We start from the raw sequence: 19,220 nt of genomic DNA, 5'->3' as shown, positions 1-19,220 counted from the left end.
TCTTAGAACTCTAAATTTAACAAAAAAATGAATTTTTTTGAAACTTTAAGGTCTTGTAATTCAGTAGTTTTTGGGTCTTAAGAAAATTGTTACCTATTATAGTTATTTTATCGAACAGTATTGGGGGCTCACAGAAATCTGATTAGAACTCTTGTAACGTAACATTTTAGATTTTTTGAAAAGGAAGGGAACTCTAGAACTCTATTAGAACAACTCAAAACTCTAATTATAAATCCACTTTTTCAATAGTGAGGGACTGCGTGAAGTTGGCCCCCTATTATGAAAAAACTTATTTTTTACTATTTAATTGCCGGAACTATTTCTAAAAACTATCAGGAACTCTAGAACTATTGAAGAAATGTTTTTTATAAATAAATAATTAATAAACAAATTTTGAATTGTGTTAATCTTTGAGCACTAATTGAGCACTAAATAATAGGCTAATTGTAAATATTCTGTTGGCGTTTTTAACGTGTTTTTCGTTATGGTCCGGCCAGCGGATCGCTGAGTTAGTAATAAGCTAATAAGTTAGTTTTTTAAATAAATAATTAATAAACAAATTTTGAATTGTGTTAATCTTTCAGCACTAATTGAGCACTAAATAATATGCTATTGATAACTATTTTGTTGGCGTTTTTAATGTGTTTTTCGTAATGGTGCGGATAGCGGTTCGCTCACTCATTTGAATAAGTTTTTCTTTTAAATAAATAATTAATAAAAAAAATTTTTTATTTTCTTAATCTGCGAACACTATTTGAGCACTAAATTATAGGCTAAGAAAACGAATTATAAAACGAATTTAAAACATTTTTAACGTGTTCACTCTTTCGAAGAAATGTTTTTTATAAATAAATAATTAATAAACAATTTTTTATTGTGTTAATATTTAAGCACTAATTGAGCACTAAATTTTAGGGTATTGATAAATATTTTGTTGTGATTTTTGACGTGTCTGTCGTAATGGTGCGGTTGGCGGATTAGTCACTCAATCGAAAAAAAATTTTTTTTAAATAAATAATTAATTAAAAAATTTTTTATTTTGTTAATCTTTGAGCACTAATTGAGCACTAAATAATAGGCTATCGATAAATATTTTGTTGGTGTTTTTATTGCGTTTTTCGTTATGGTCTGGCTAACGGATTACTCACTCATTCAAAAAATTTTTTTTTTTTTAAATAAATAATTAATAAAAAAATTTTTTATTTTGTTAATCTTTGAGCACTAATTGAGCACTAAATAATAGGCTATTTATAAATATTCTGTTGGCGTTTTTAAAGCGTTTTTCGTTATGGTCCGGCCAGCGGAACGTTCACTCAGCAGAACCATTGTTTTTTTTAAATAAACATTGAGCACTAAATTCGGCAATATGGTACAAAAATAGCACTAATTGAGCACTAATTAATGGTATAATTTAAATTCATTTTTATAAAAGTGGTTCGGCCAGCTTCACAGACCTTACGATATAACAATATATAAGATATTAAAATAATGATTTTATCACTCAGTCATTTTTAATTATTATAAAACATGAAGAAATTGATTACTCCGAGTCGAAGACTCGGAGTGATCGATTTTTTCATGTTTTATAATATTCTTTCCGACTATTCTTGTACTTTCAATCGAATAAAACAATTTTTTTTTTGAATCGTAAAGTCGATGCAAGGCCTGGTGTTAAAATTTTGAAAAATATTGAAATTCGAAAAAAAATTTCGGTTATTTGAACGTTGAGAATTTATTTTAGTGAAGTTCAAAACGTTTAGAATCAACGATTTAGAGGAAAAAATATTTTTTAAACTAAATTTTTACTTGAAAAATTTGTTAAAAAAGTTTTTTGTTCAACTATTTTATTTATTTATTTATTTAACTATTTTAAACAGAAAAATTTGTAAAGAGAAGAATTTTACTATTTTCGGTATAAAAAAATTTGTTTTCTTCAATCGTTGACTATAAACGTTGTAAACTTCACCGACCTGAATATTTTAGGAAAATAATGAATTTGAATAATTAATAAAATTTAATTTTTGCTCATTTAAATATATACTAAGGAAATTGAATTTTCTTTTTTTGCAGGCCAAGCCCAGGTGGCGTCGGTGACAACGGTGTTCAGGGTGTGCGAGGCAAAGGTTTACCACACGTGATTTATTGTCGTCTGTGGCGTTGGCCGGATTTACAGTCGCATCACGAGCTCAGGGCCATCGAACACTGCGAATACGCCTTTACGCAAAAGAGAGACGAAGTCTGCGTGAACCCTTATCATTATCAGCGTATTCAAACGCCAGGTACACAAGAGCTGATATCAAGTCGTCTTCACATGACGACTTAGCACGATTGAGAGAGAGAGAAAGAGAGAGAGAGCGAGCGATATGAGAGCAATGCAAAGAAAAATAAATCCTTGACCTTCGTTGCCTAAGTCCCACTTTACTGAGAGCTCAATGTATAAGTTGCATTTTGAAACGGCGTGTTCCACTTTGCCTATGTGGTCGAAGCATTCTGTCAGAACGAATGCATTTAACATGAAGCTCTTGGTAATATTGCACGTATTTATAAACCAGTTATGGACATTGTTGTGAATCATTACAATTCATTTGTTTATTTTCTTCGAGAAGAAGAAGAAAAAAAACACACAGACACATTTTACATGATTTAATTCAATTATTATAAATCATGTCTTAGATTAAGGTGAAGTATTTCCATTCACGTTAGAATTTTTCACAATTTTATTCTAATTATCATTCTCATTTTCTCATTTGATACTTTTATATTTTTTTTTCTGTTTTCAAATACACATGAATTATTGATATGCAGTTGAGAAAAAGAAATAACACGCGAGAGGAGCGTGCTTGATAGTAAGATAAGGAGTAAAACAAGAAACTTGGTGTTAATTTTGTAATTTATGTTATTACAGTTTTACCAGCCATTTTGGTCCCAAGGCATAATCTTTCCGGGGAGGAATCTGTTCTCTATAATACCTCTCTTGAAGAGCTAAGCGTGAGTGTGCCGGAGAATACAAGCTTTCACGCAACACTAAATCATCAGCACCACAATCAGCAGGGAATCCCTCAATCCCCACAACAGCAGCAACCAAATAATCCATACCAAGGAATGCAGGTACTTTTTCTAATCGTCTTGTTCTCTGATTAGCAGATTTTTCCTTTCTGCGCAAAAATTGATGGGAGAAATTTTATTCCAAAATTGAAATTTTACAATTTTGGGATAAAAATAAAAATTCGACAGAGAAGAATTCTTTGGTTACAATCGACGTAACTTTTCTGAAATTTGATTTTTTCAAAGAATAAATTTCTTCTCTTCTATTTCGTTTATTAACGAAAGATGTAAGACTCGAGTTGAATGGAATACCAGGGTTGCCACAGATCAGGGAAATCAGGAAAAAGTCCAGGGATTTTTATTAAAAGTACTGGAAAAAATTTAATTTTTAGATTTCATAAGAAAATTCTAAACTCTTGGTGTCTTTTTTGTGTTTGCCTCATAAACTATGAAACTACCACGAATTCTAATATAAAACCTTCAAGAAATTTTCTATTTCTAACAAAAATGAATTTTTTAATATTATTTAATTATTTCAAAAGTTTTAACGTAATTATCTTAATAAATAACAAAATTCTTCACAAAACTTCAATTATTTTTAGGAATTTAAATAAAATTCTTTGCAAAATTCAATTATTTTCATAAATTACAATATTCATCGCAAGAATTCAATTATTTTCAAAAGTAATAAAATTCTTCGAAGAAGTTCAATTATTTTAAAAAATTTTAACGAATACCTCGTCAAAAATTCAATTATCTTTACAATTAGCAAAATTTTTTGTCAAAAATACAATTATTTTCAAAAATTTAAATAAAATTCTTTGCAAAATTTCAATTATTTTCAAAAATTTATCATAATTGAAATTGAATAATTTTCAATATTCACTATTTTCATAAATTTTATTAAAAGATTTAATTATTGAAACAAATTTTTGATATAATTCTACGAAAACATTTAATTATTTTCATAAATAATAAAATTTTCATTTAGGAATTCGAATTATTTTCATCACAGAATTTAAAATACTTTTAATACAATTTTAAATAAATTCCTTGACAAATGCAATTAATGTTAAAAATTTTATTAAAACTTGAACAAAAGAATTAAATTTTAAGAAACATTCAATTATTCAATAAAATAATAAAATTCCTTGCAATAATACAAATATTTTCATAAATAACTTTTAATTCGTCGGAGAAAATGAATTATTTTCAAAAATTTTTAAGTAATTCTGCAAAAGAATTTAATTAATCTTGATAAACAAAAAATTCTTCTCATAAAATCAATTATTTTACTGAATTTTACTAAAATTCTTTTCCAAAATTCAATTATTTTAATGAATTTTACTAAAATTCTTTTCCGAAATTCAATTATTTTGATAAATATCAAAATTCATCACAAGAATTCAATTCTTTTGAAAAATAATAAAATACTTTGCAGAAATTAAATTATTTTCAAAATTTTTTAAAAATTCTCGTCAAGAATTAAATTATCTTTATAAATAGATAATTCTTTTCAAGAATTAAATTATTGTAAAAATTTTAATAAAATTCTTGTCAAAATTTCAATTACTTAAACAAAATTTAATAAAATTCTTCGCATGAATTCAATTTTTTACATAAATTATTATTTCAATTCTTCTCAGGAATTCAATTATTTTTAAAAATTTTAATAAAATTCTTCAAAAAGTTTTTAATTATTTTCAAAAATATAAAAAAAAAATTGTTATAAAATTCTTTAAAATAATAAATTTCAGTAAAATTTTAATTAAATTTCTTAAAAAAAATGAAAATATTGTCAAGTTGTTATTAAAATTTTTCGTAAAAATTAAATTTTAAGAAATATTCAATAGATTATTTATTTTTGTATTTAAATTTTTAAATAATTGAATTCTCGTAGAATTTTTTAATAAAAATTGAAAATTAATTTAAAAATTAATTTCGGTTAAAATTCTTCATAATAAATAAAAATTAAAAGCATTAGAGTGTTAATTTTTTTAAATAATTGAATTTTAAAAAAGTTTCAAATTACACATTTTTTTTAAATTCTGAAAATTTGAAATTGAAATATTTAAAATTTTATTTCCCGTGGAAAGTAAAGAAGTAGGGTTTAAAAATTTATTTAACAAAATTATTCAAGTTTTGAATAATTGAATTTAGAAATTAATGAAAGGTCTAGCAAATATAGAATAAAATTTTTGTGACAAAGCCGAATTAAATTCGGTTAAAAAAAATTAAAGGATTTTTTCGACCATTTTTCTATTTTTAATCGACAGAAACGATTTTTCTGTGCTCTGTAAAGTCGATCCGAGGCCTATAATAATGAAAGAAATAATTTTTTAACTTGTGACGATCCAAATCGATATAATGTCATTTTTATTAAATAAAAAATACCGTCGAATTAAATATTAAATATTCAATTAAACATTTTCTATTCAAACGGTATTTCACTACAATCATTGTGAAATCGAATCCACCTCTGGAATATTTTATTTATGAGTGAATTATCTTCATAACATCTTCAACATAATCTCCACAGTATCTAATTATATATATATAAATTTATAATTATGCAAAATTTATGTAACGAGATATAAACTTCCCTTTACAATTTACATAAAGTATATTTTATCTAATTTCATGAAATTAAATTCTCTTTGTAATTTCGAGAATTTTGTATAATTTAAAACGAATTGTATTAAAAAGAAAAAAAAGAATAATATAGATAAACTATAATAGGAATTTTCTTTTGTTTTCAAAAATTTTAATTATTTTATTTTGAAATAGAAGAAAATCCTGAAAATATTATTATTTATCAGGAGATTCGATAATAATGAAAATTTTGATAATGTTTTGTATAGAGCATGCAGGCGACAAGTCCGGCGAGTGTTGGCAGTCTGGGAAGTGTTCAGGGTTCGCCTCACCCTGCTCCAGGCTCGATGGATCCTCCAGCAGACACGCCGCCTCCAGGTTACATAAGTGAAGATGGCGATAATATGGATCACAATGATAACATGTCTCTGTCACGTTTATCACCTAGTCCCGTCGATGCCCAACCAGTGATGTATTGTGAACCTGCTTTTTGGTACGCAAAAAAAAAAACGAGAAATTTATCTTTATTAATAATCACAAATTTTGTATTTTCACGGTTGCCACAGGTCAGGGAAATTAGAAAAAAAATAGAAAAAATGAAATCAGCCAGAAAAACTAGAGAATTTTATAAAAAGTAATTGGAGAAATATGAAACTTCTAGAATTATTGCAAAAAATCTTTTTTTTTCGTGACGAAAAATTATTTTTAAAAAATTCAAAAACCTTGAAGGTTTTTGGAATTTTTTTTCACTTTACAAACTCTTTATAATCACAATAAATTTTAAAACAACACTTTACTTTTTTCTTATTTCTGTCAGGGAGAGAATTTCAGAGAAATTACAAATGATTGCAAAAAGAACTCAATTATTTTCAACAATAATAAAATTTTTCGCAAAAATTCAATTATTTACAAAAATATTAGTAAAATTCTACGCAAACATTTAATTAAAAAATAATAAAAGCTTTCCAGTAATTCAATTATTTACAAAAGTAATAAAATTCATCGCAAAAATTCAATTATGTTAAAAAATTTTTTTAAATTCTCATCAAAATTTCAATTATCTTTAGAAATAATTAAATTTTGCTTCGAAATTCTACACAAACCTTTATTTATTTTCATAAAATAATAAAATTTTCCAAAAGAATTCAATTATTTACAAGAGTAATAAAATTCATTGCAGAAATTCAATTATGTTACAATTTTTGTTTAAATTCTCATCAAAATTTCAATTATCTTTAGAAATAATTAAATTTTTCTTTGAAATTCTAGACAAACCTTTAATTATTTTCATAAAATAATAAAAATTTCACAAGAATTCAATTATTTACAAATTTTTTATAAATTTCTTCACAATCATTCAATTATTTTCATAAATAATAAAACTCATTGCAGAATTTCAATTATTTTTAATACAATTTTAATCAAATTCCTTGAAAAATGTAATTATTCTTAAAAATTTGATCAAAATTCGTCAAAAAAATTTAATTATTTACAAATTTGTTGATAAAATTCTTTTTATGATAATTCAATTCTAAGAAACATTCAATTATTCAATAAATTATTGTTTTTTGTGTTTAAATAATTGAATTCTAGTAGAATTTTCTCATAAAAATTAATTTAAAAATGAATTTCAGTTTAAATTTTAGATAATAATTGAATATTAAAATCATTACAGCGTGAATTTTTAGAAATAATTGAATTTTGAAAAGGTTTCAAAGTAAAATCTTTTGAAAATCTGAATTTTTCATATTTTTAACTAACAGTTATGTAAAATTAATTTTTTTGAGAAAGTTAAATTGAATTTTTTTTAAAATTATGTCAAGTTTTTATATTTTTTAAATATTTAATAGAAGACTTTCCGAATAATGGAAATTTCGTAATATTGAATTGTAGACAAATATGAATTTGAAAATTCTCAAAAAACTTTTTCAAAAATTAATAAAAATAATGGATTTATAGAAAAATTTAGTTAAAAACACTCAAAAAAATTTTAATTTTTGAAATGTTACAAATTATTGCAGAAATTAAATTATTTTCAAGAGTAATGATATTCTTCGTAAAAATGAAATATTGTTCAAAAATATTGGAATTCTTCTTAGGGATTCAGTTATTTTCACAAATAATAAAACTCATCGCAGAATTTCAATTATTTTTAATACAATTTTAATATAGAATTTTTGAAAAATATTGTTATTCTTAAAAATTTGTTAATTTAATATTTTTTAAAAGAATTGAATTTTAAGAAACATTCAATTATTCAATAAATTATTTATTTTTGTATTTAAATTGAATTCTTGTAGAATTTTCTAAAAAAAAAATTGAATAAAAATTGAATTTCTGTTAAAATTTTAGATAATAATTGAATATTAAATGCAATATAGCGTGAATTTTTTGAAATAATTGAATTTTGAAATTAATTTTTTTGAAATAGTTTAATTGAATTTTTTTTATATTATTTCAATTTTTTATTTTTTATTATATATTTAATTGAAGAATTTACGAATAATTGAAATTTCGTAAAACTGTTTAAAAGAAGAAAAATTTTCGTTAGAAATTCTTGAAAATAATAATTAAATTGAAATTATGAAAATAATTTTGAAGAAGTAAAATATTTTTATATAATATAAAATAATGATTCTATCTCTGGACCAACTTTAATTAAAAAATTTAATTTATAGTTTTAAGTGAAATGTTCTCTTATTTGACTCAGAAGTTATTAACTTCTAGACTCTTTCAGTTTTTAATCAAATTTTTGCTTCTGAAAATGATTTTTTTTTTTGTTATTGAAGTCCTCTTTAATTTTTAGATTTTTACATTCTCATAAAAAATGAGAAGCTTTTGTTTTGGTAGATTTTAGAGAAAAAATCGAAATTGGGAAAACAAAATCGAATTTTAGTGGCAACCTTGATTACATTACTAAAAAAAATTGGTTAATTATTTAATTACATTAATTATTTTTTGCAGGTGTTCCATAAGCTATTACGAATTAAATACAAGAGTAGGTGAAACGTTTCATGCTTCTCAACCAAGTATAACTGTAGACGGTTTCACGGATCCAAGTAATTCTGAAAGATTTTGCTTGGGTCTGTTGTCAAATGTTAACCGCAACACGGTCGTTGAACAAACTAGACGACACATCGGTAAAGGTGTCAGATTATATTACATCGGCGGAGAAGTTTTCGCCGAATGCCTCTCAGATTCAAGTATCTTCGTTCAAAGTCCCAATTGCAATCAACGTTATGGCTGGCATCCAGCTACTGTCTGCAAAATACCACCTGGTACCAATTTTTCTATCATTACAAAGAATATTCTCTCACAATTTTTATTTTATCTTCAGGCTTCGCACTTATCTTCTTAAACCTAGCTACTGTTTATTACTTTTTTTACGATTTGCTACTATTTGGATACTTTTTTTATTAGATTCGTGACACTATAGGCTACTTTTCTCTTTTTTTTCTTCTTGAAAATTTGTACTACTTTAAATTTACTGATAATTGGAATAAAAAATTATTCTCAAAGAAATTATTCTAACAAAATTCTTAGAAACAATTTAAAAAAATTTAATAAAATTCTTCGAAAGAATTTAATTGTCTTCAGAAATAATAGAATTCTTGACTGAAATTTATAATTATTTTTTATATCTTCTATTTTAATAAAAAGTTCTCGAATTAATTCAATTATTTAAAAAAAATTATTTTTAATGCAATTTTAAATATCAATTCCTCGAAAAGTGCATTTATTCTTAAAAATTTTATTACAATTCCTAACAAAAAATTCAATTATTTTTCGCAATTTTGATAAAATTAAAGAATTTTATTTTTAATTCAATTATTTTTGTAAATAATAAAATTCTACGAAGGAATTCAATTATTTTCAATACTAATTTTAATAAATTTCCTCTACAAAACTCAATTATTTCCAGTTCAATTTTAATAAAGTTTCTTAAAAGAATTCAATTATTTTTAATTTTAATACAATTTTAATAAAATTAATCGAAAAAATTCAATTATATTAAATTTTTTTTTCTAAAATTCTTCTCAAATATTTAATTATTTAATTTTCAAAATTTTTTATAAAATTTGATTATAAGAATTAAATTATTTTCAATACAATTTTTATTAAATTTCCCTCATAAATTTGATTATTTTCATAAATTATAAATTTTATAACAGGAATTCAATTGTATTATTCGAAATAATTCAATTATATACTTATAAATTTTAATATAATTCTTTTCAAGAATTTCATTAAATTTAACATTATTAAGCATTCAATTATTTTTTAAATTTTAATAAAATTCTTAAAAATTCAATTATTTTCAATAATTTTTATAAAATTCTGCATAAGAATTTAATTATATTCAATACAATTGTAATTAAATTCCTCGAAAGAATTCAAAATTTTTGATAAAAATGCTTCAAAAGACAATTATTATCAAAAACTTTTTTAATAAAATTCTTCTCAAGAATTCAATTATTTTAAAAAGTAATAGAATTTTTCACAGGAATTCAGTTTAAAAAAATATAATGAAATTTGTTGCAAGAATTCAATTATCTTCATAAATAATAAAATTTTTCGCCGGATTTTAATTATTTTTAATAGAATTAATTTAAAAAAGAATTTTTATGATAATTTTAGGTAATAATTGAATATTTGAAGCGTTATAGCATGAATTTTTATAGAAATAATTAAATTTCAAGAGATTTATAAATTAAAATCTTTGAAAATTTATATTGTTGTGAAATTCCAATAATATTAAAATGTTTCTTTTAAATCAATTTATTATTTTTCTAATAATTTATTAATTGAATAATTTGATTTAAAAATAGTAAAAAATATTGAATTTCGGAAGAATAACAAATGTACCTAATTTTTAACAAAAGTTAAATTTCAAATTTTTTATTAGTGTGAAATTATTTAAAATGTTAATTTCTGTGAAAAATTAATAAACGTATTTAAATATTCATTTAACAAAAATTATTCAAGATTCTTTTGAATAATTTAATTTAGAAACTATGAATAAATTTGTCTTTTGAAGAATTGTAACTAAAATTTTTTTTGAATAGTTACATTTTCGTAAATAATTTAAAAATATTAGATTAAATTTCCAATTAATAGGAAATTTTGTCAAATTTAATTGAAATAAATTTTGTATTTTAGAGAATTTTATTTATTTACTTTTAAAAATTATTTTTAAGCATAAAAGTATCTTTGAAGATGTCTTACTAAAAATTTAGAAAATAATTGAATTTTTAAAGAATTTAGAATTGAAGATCAGGATAAAAAGAAAAGTTAATATTTTTTACGGAAATCGGGAAAAAATAAGGGAAATACAGAATCAAATTCTTGTGAATTGACTAAAAGGAGATTTTCTAGTTTTTGAATTAAATTTTTCGATAGCTACTTTTTTACTACTTTTTTCAAAGCTATTTTACTATTTTTTTAAAATTAATTTTCAAGTGCGAAGCTTGCGTCTTTTATTTTCTTTTTTTCATCTCGACTCTTACGTGTATTTAACGTTTAGAAAAATAGATCAAGATTGAACATAATTCTCCGAATTAGTTACACTGTTTCTTTTTCCACTCATTTGCAGGCTGTAATCTGAAAATCTTCAATAATCAAGAGTTTGCTGCTCTACTTTCGCAATCAGTTTCCCAGGGTTTCGAAGCTGTTTATCAACTAACTCGAATGTGCACGATCAGAATGAGTTTCGTGAAGGGTTGGGGTGCTGAGTATCGTCGACAAACCGTGACTTCAACGCCTTGCTGGATCGAGCTGCATTTAAACGGACCGCTTCAGTGGCTTGACAGGGTACTCACGCAAATGGGCTCTCCTCGTTTACCCTGTTCCTCGATGTCTTAAGTATCCTTTAAATTTCTCAGAATAAGTGCGTGTAACACATTATTTCTGAGTGACGAAACGATCTCTAGCTCATTGGTCGATTTCCTCTGCCATGGCAAAAAAATAAATAAATAAAACAGTCCTCGTTAATTAACAGGTACTCAGGTTCGTATTTTGAGATACTCAAAAAAGAAAAAAATACGAAACAGCAATAACTGATCACTACTCCTTTAAAAATAATTCATTTTCTTTTCTACATGTTTCATTTTTAAAAATTTTATCCAAACTCGATATGTCGAGTTTTTTACAGTTTTTTGTTTTAAATTTTAAATCCGAATTTCTTTTTTTTTTGTGTCGCGTAATAATGCATTTATCACTCACTCACATTTTATATCATAGAACACAACGTCAGTCAGGGTGATTTGAAACGATGAGCTGATAAATTTTTAAATCATATAATATAATGCATGTTAAATATATCAGATTACGACGAAAATTAGAATTTTACGTATACACGATATATCAACCGCATTATCGACGTACGGCGCAACGTCGAAATTTGACGGGTCACGCAAAGGGAACGTTACAAAATGGTACTGTATCAATGTTTATGTAGATAGACCATAATATCTTTACAAAATTTAATTAATTTTCTTCCGTTTCGATAGGAATTATTATCAATATACGAAACACTTGAATTTTTTAAAAGTTTTTTCCTCGCTCGTCACATTCTAATTATGATAAAAAATAAATAGATATTCAGAAATATCTAATAGAATTTTTATAATAGTGAAACTAATATTATTCAGGGATCGCAGACCGTGTCACCTTTTCACCTTTTTGTAAATCTTTCAAATATTTTTTAATTTTAACAAATTTGCGTTTACAATTTTCATAAATAGATAAATTTCGAAAGGTTTTAAGTTGAAATTTCATCAAATTTCAATTTTGAATGAATTTTATTAGAAATTTTATTACTTCTAGATTTTTGAAAAATTTTAATAATTCAAATTCTTCTGAAACTAGGTAAATGTTTTAATATATTTTTAATTACTTATTAAAAATAATGGATTTATAGAGGAATTTTAGTTAAAAACACTAAAAAAAAATTGAATTTTGGAGAAGTTACAAATGATTAAAGAAATTAAATAATATTTAAAAATTTTTTTTTTAAATTCTAGTCAAATTTCAATTATCTTTATAAGTAATAAAATTGTTCTCCGAAATTCAATTATTTCCAAAAATTGTAACAAAATTCTTGGCAAAAATTGAGTTATTTTCAAAATTTTAATAAAATTTTTCAAAAGAATTCAATTATTTAAAAAAATTTTAATAAAATTCTTCACAACATTTAATTATTTTCGTAAATAATAAAAATTTCACAGAAATTCTATTATTTACAAATTTTTTAAAAATTTCTTCGAAAATTATTTTCACAAATAACAAAATTCTTCGCAGGAATTCAATTATTTTTATAAATAATAAAATTCTTCTTTAGAAATATAATTATTTTCATAGATAATAAAATTCGCCGCAGAAATTCAATTATATTCAAAAATTTTTAAAAAAAATTGTGGTCAAAATTTCAATTATCTTTATAAATAATAAAATTCTTCTCCAAAATCTAATTATTTTCGAAAAATTTAATAAAATTCTACTCAAAAATTTAATTATTTCCATAAATAATGAAAATTCCACAGGAATTCAATTATTCAAAAATTTGTTGATAAAATTCTTTATAAGATTTAAATTTTCAGAAACATTCAATTATTTAATAAATTATTTATTTTTTATTTAAATAATTGAATTTTTATAGAATGTTCTAATAAAACTTGATTTAAAAATGAATTTTAGTCCAAAGTTTAGTTTATATAATTGAAAATTAAAAGCATTGCAGCATGAATGTTTAGAAATAATTGAATTTTGAAAAGGATTCAAAATAAAATCTTTGAAAATCTAAATTTTTCATACTTTAAACTAACAATTTTGTAGAATTAATATTTTTGAAAAAGTTTAATTGAAGTTTTGTTGAAATAATTTTAAGTTTTTAATTTTTATTTTCTAATATACCTACAATATATAATTCGAAATTCTTCAATTATTGCAGAATTTCCGAATAATCAATTAAATTTCGTAAAATTGAATTGTAAACAAATTAATTTAAAAATTATCAAAGAACTTTTTAAAAAATTATTAAAAATAATTCATTTAAAGAAGAATTTTAGTTAAAAAGTCTAGAAAATAGTAATTGAATTGAAATGATGAAAATAATTTTAAAGAAGTTACAATAACAAATTTTCTTATTATTTTCTTAATCGATTTTGTCACTCGGTCATTTTTATTTTATTATAAAACATTCTTATAAGTTTTTGAATTTAAAAAACGTTTGAATTCTACATTTTTGAAAATCTTAATTCCTATCGAAAAATAATAACTATTAGATATTAATTAAAATTAATTAAAATTTCAGTTGACTCTCAATTTAATTCGTAAAATCTTTTAATCTTTGGATTGGTTCTGTGCTCCCTGTTTATTAAAAAATAAATAAATAAGAAAATAAATAAAAGTAAAAAAAAATTTTAATGTAATGATAAAGTCAAGTGTTTCTTATTTAAATAATAATTTCCAATTTACTGAAAGCGTGATATCGTATATTTTTACAAAAGACGGTACAAACGTACGTCAGTCAATCTTAACGAATTAAAGCAATTATTATATATGCTAATAAAATTCAAGAGTATTTACTCGTTTATAAAAAAAAGAAATAAAAAACGAACTTCTTTGTTTTTAGAAAAACAAAAAATTGAATATTGAAGAGAAAAAAGAAGATTCGTTTGCGTGAAAGACATTTATTGCGCATTCAAATGACAAGAATAAGCTAAGGGAAACACAAACAAGTTCTCCAATTTTTTGGAAGACAATGAAATATTGCTACGTATTATGGTGTCTTATCTTCACTAATAGCTATTCTTACTAAGTGTATGAGAATATTACTTTTTGCTATCGATACGAATGCTACAAGCAACAGACGAACTAATCGAATATCTTATTTACTATCGGCATATAAGAAAGCAAAAAGTTATATATTATATAAAATATATCGACGATCATATTAAGACGTTGCATATAGGATATCGATTTAGAATGTCAGAGGCTAAAAAGAAAGGATTTTATCGGTTTTAATTTTAAAAAAACATTTGAAACGAACTTCTTTCGCTCTTGGATTTCTAATTTTTATACTGATTTTTAGATTTTTTTTTCGTTCAATTTACTAATTGAAGTAAATCGACTTTTCTGTTAAATCTTCTTTTTAAAATAGGAAAAGAGATTTTCAATTTACCACTGATTAATTTGCGTGTCTCAGAAAATTCAAGACGAAACAAATGGAAGTGTTTCAAAGAATATCAAGTTAAAAATTTTAATAATAAGATTATATGGAATTTTTGTTTTATAAAATAGCATTGTCCAAAAGGAAAAAAAAGAGAGAATAATTAAAGGTACGAATAGCTTTGGAAAATTGTGATTTTCAGCTTGAAAGATTTTTTCGGTATTTTTTAAGCAGATAATTTTTATAAGTATTTAATGAAAAAAAGAAAAAAAATTATACATTAGTTGCCATCGATATATTTAAAGAGAATGAGGAAGGAAAATTTTAATAACTTGAGAAGCCCTTGAAGAGTAAATTCTTATTTATAAAAAAAAAAAAGTGTTAGAGATTTCTATTTTATTAAAAAAAAATTTATTATTATATATCATTGGATGTCATTTTAAATATTAATTTCGTCATTTTACGAAGTAAAACAAATTAAGATTACAATTTTAAATATTTAATCGAATAACTTTGGTACACTAAGCGTACAAAATTCTATTCGAGTATTTATGAAGAGAGAAAGAGAGAGAGAGAAAAGAGTTTTTTTTGGGGGGAGAAATTTGAGATCGAATTTTCGGTGATTGAAACTTTGTGTGCCTTTTGTTTTTATTTTTTTTTTGTTTTAGTTTCATGGAGCAACGGTCGCCAATGCATAGATTTTATGAATATACTTTATAGCTCATTTGTCATACGAGGAAAACGGAACAAAGAAAAAAAATCCGAAACAGGAATATTTTGCTAATGAAACACAATTTTTTAAGTCCATAGAAATTTATCGATAAAGTGATACTACCTGCGAATTACGATAATTGTGTTTTCATTTTCTGCATAATAATACAATTTTTAATAACACAGGAAGAAAAAGAAAATAAAATTCCAGAGAGTGATTATACTTTTTGGATATTTCCCGTAGCACGAGTAGTTACGATTCTTTAATGCGAGATTAACAGACGTTGATTTATAGCTTTTACAAAGTTTTATCTTGTCTTCTAGTTTCGTTATATTATCTGAGATTCTCGAGTACGCGAACGATTTACAGGCTCGATTTATGCACAAAAATTTAAAGTGTCGCCAGAGAAAAACGAAGCAATTTATGAATACTACTCTTGGATGATTTCGAAAAAAAGAGAGAGAAAGAAAGAGAGGTGAAAATTTATTAATATAAAAAATTGAAATGATATATTTTATTAACATTTATTATATATTGGATAAAACGAAAGAAAAAAAAAGAGTAACAAATCCGAGAGCAGTATTTAATGTTAAGCATAATGTAAATCGGTTTAATTGTTATGAATTTAATATTAGTAACGAAAACAAAATGTATACGTTTTTATTATTTGATAATCGATATATTTCTATCGAGATTCAAGTCCGCAACTTTTTTTTAAACAGAAAATAACACAAAGTTTTTATTTTTGCTTCAAATTTATGTTTTTCGAGTAGTTTTTTCGAACAATTGTTAAAAAGGAAAAAACAATTAGTTTCTTAAAAAAAAATAAATGAACCATTTCGTTTTTAAAAAAGTTGCCGAATTCAGTCTCGTGTTTTTTTTTAAATTGCTTGTTTGATGAGAAAAAAAAACTGTGTGAAAAAAAACTCTTGTATGTAATATAAGAAAATTATGTAAAAATAATTCCCGAAAATTTTAAATTTTGTGAAAAAGAACTTGAGAGAGAGAGAGAGAGAGAGAGAGAGAGAGAGAGAGAGAGAGAGAGAGAGAGAGAGAGAGAGAGAGAGAGAGAGAGAGAGAGAGAGAGAGAGAGAGAGAGAGAGAGAGAGAGAGAGAGAGAGAGAGAGAGAGAGAGAGAAAGAGAAGAGAGGAATTATTTTCACCGAGAAGAGAATTTGTATAAAAACGATTTTACGTAATTGAAACTTGCCAATTATACAAATTTTCATCAGCGAATTGGAATTCACTGACTCCGTCTGTGTTTTTTTTTAATATAAACAACGTTTGTTTGTTTTTTTATAATTGCAATAATTTTTATCATATTCACAAGTCAGTAAGCGAGTAGTGAATGGTGATATTTTGATAAAAGAAAAATTTTTTGTCTTTTTGTACAAATTAAAATTTTTTTTATCAATTTTGATTGTACAAGAAGTTATCAATTTTGCTAGGCAGGGCGTTTTCGTAGGATTAGATAAAGAAAACTTTGCTAAAAAAAAACTTTAGAGTAGCTGCGGGTTGGGCTTGCACGAGAAACTCTCGGAATACATTTTTTTTTCTTTTGAAAGTAATTTTTTCTTTTTTTACTAAAGATGTAATTTTTTTGAAAAAAGTCAATCGCTCGTGAAAATCCATCTCAAAAATCGTCGGGCAGCTCGAATTCGACTGTGTTTGAATGATTTGAAATAAAAAAGTAAAAACAGAAAAAAATGATCTTATGGAATTGACGCATCGCTCTGTCAAATATTAATTAGCAGTAGCTTACCTTCAGGCAAACTGCCATTAGAATACTGTTGCTCGCAATGGAGCAATACCGATATATTATTGTTGTACTGGTCGAGCCGATCTTTTTTAATCTACCACTGTAGGCCTCGATTTTTTACAAAAAATAATGCCACACTGTGATAAAATACTTGTACTGCTCTTAATAAGCAACCTTCTTACGTATATTGTACTAAAAAAAAAATGTTTAATCACCTAAGATTCGGTGCACTGCGTAGAGAACTCGAAAAAAAAGAAAGAAAGAAATTAGACAATTTTCTCGAAATGGAAAATATATTTTTATTTTGAACCAAAGGTTCCAGTGCGTTAACTTGCCAAAGCTTTGTATTAGTATTGCGATCATTAATTTTTGTGAAGGCAATTACAAAATTTTTTGAAATTACAAAAAAATTGTGTACAGAAACAGAAAGTTTAGAAATTTAATGATATTTTTTTTACTGTTTGGAAAGAATTGTAAAATATCTCTAGATTCGCACATTCTTTAGAGGAGGACATCGATATTTTTAACTAGGAAATCTTTTAAATATTCCTTAAAATTATTTTCATTCGAAAATTTAATTATATCTTCAAAAAAGTAAATTACATTTTGTAAAAAATCGTTTGAAGAAGAAATTGAAAAACTTTTCGAGAAAACAATCAGTTTCAAACTTTTAAAATTCTTCCAAAAAAATTGATTATAGTTCTTTAAATTGTCCTAAAATGCTTTTAATGAATTCAATTATATTCGAAAAATTACATTATAATTCTTTTATGAAACTAATTCTCAGAATTATTTTATCATAATTTTTTGAAAATTTATTTATGTTTAAAAAAAATATAACTGAAATTTTTAATTTAACTAAAATCGACTTTTTATAGACTTATCATAAAAGTTTTGGAGAAAATTTTAATTAAAATTAAAAATTAAATTATTTTTTAATTACAATTTTTTATAAACTTGATAATATTTCTTGTTTTTGAAAAATTCTTTTAAAATAATCATTTTAAAGAAGTTACTAATTTTCAATGTTTCGTAAAATTTCCAATTGTTCACACATAATTCAAAAATCTATTTTCTCTCGACAATTATTTAAAAACGTTTAGAAAAAAAACTGATTTAAAAAATATTTTTATTATAATTTGAAAAAAACCATAAAGTTTGCAATTTTTATAAAGAAAAGTTGAAATTTTTTTTTATTTAAAGAATTGAGTTCTTACAGAAATCTTACAGAAAATTATTAAAAATAATTGATTTAGAGTAGAATTTTCATACAATTAAATTAATAAGATTACTAATTTACAATTCTAGAAAATAACAAAATTTTGGAAGAGTTGCAATTGTAATTTTTAGAAATAATTAAATTTTTGAAGGTTTGAAATTGAAATTAAAAGGATTTTAATTAAAGAACAAATAAAAAGTACCCATTTAAATTTTTATTTAGCAAAATTCTTGTAGAGAAGAAAATATTTTGACCTTTTGAATTTTTGTTTCTCCTAAAAATTAATAGATTTTAAAATCTATGCGTAATTTTGTAGAAAATATGTTTTTATATCCATAAAAAATTACAGAAGAAAAATTTTGATTTTTACTATTATTGAAGCATTTTTAAATTTGAAATTAATTAGAAAAAAATGAATTATCAAATAAAAAATTCAATGACAATAGTATTTTTGTATTTTTATCCAAAAAGCAGTTTCAAAACAAAAAGTTTCTTTTGTTAATTTTTTTAAAACTTATTATTTAAAAAAAATTTTTATTAAAAAGATTTTTTACTTTTTGGATAAAAAAATTATTAAAAAACATAAAGAAATTAATTTTAAAATAAAACAGTGAATAAAAATAGTATTCTTAGCATTTTTATTCTAAAAATACTTTTTTAAATACTTCAAAAATAGTTAAAATAAATTTCCATTCGTCAATTTTTTTGTGGATACAAAAATATA

General features: G+C 23.3%; 1 protein-coding gene across 1 annotated transcript in view; it reads left to right on the top strand.

Moving 5' to 3' along the window:
• LOC122509921 (mothers against decapentaplegic homolog 3) overlaps positions 1–12,381 on the top strand; it is a 43,168-nt gene extending 30,787 nt beyond the window's left edge. Inside the window, exons 2-6 of the mRNA XM_043624246.1 lie at positions 2,071–2,279; positions 2,906–3,108; positions 5,907–6,130; positions 8,602–8,915; positions 11,231–12,381. Coding sequence (XP_043480181.1) covers positions 2,071–2,279; positions 2,906–3,108; positions 5,907–6,130; positions 8,602–8,915; positions 11,231–11,499 — 1,219 coding nt within the window. The 3' untranslated portion in view covers positions 11,500–12,381. The remainder of the gene's footprint in view (positions 1–2,070; positions 2,280–2,905; positions 3,109–5,906; positions 6,131–8,601; positions 8,916–11,230) is intronic.
• The last annotated feature ends 6,839 nt before the right edge of the window (positions 12,382–19,220 follow it).

Source organism: Leptopilina heterotoma, unplaced genomic scaffold, assembly GCF_015476425.1.
Source record: "Leptopilina heterotoma isolate Lh14 unplaced genomic scaffold, ASM1547642v1 Lhet_64, whole genome shotgun sequence".
Lineage (NCBI taxonomy): Eukaryota > Metazoa > Arthropoda > Insecta > Hymenoptera > Figitidae > Leptopilina > Leptopilina heterotoma.
This window is presented reverse-complemented; position numbering and strand designations above follow the sequence as displayed.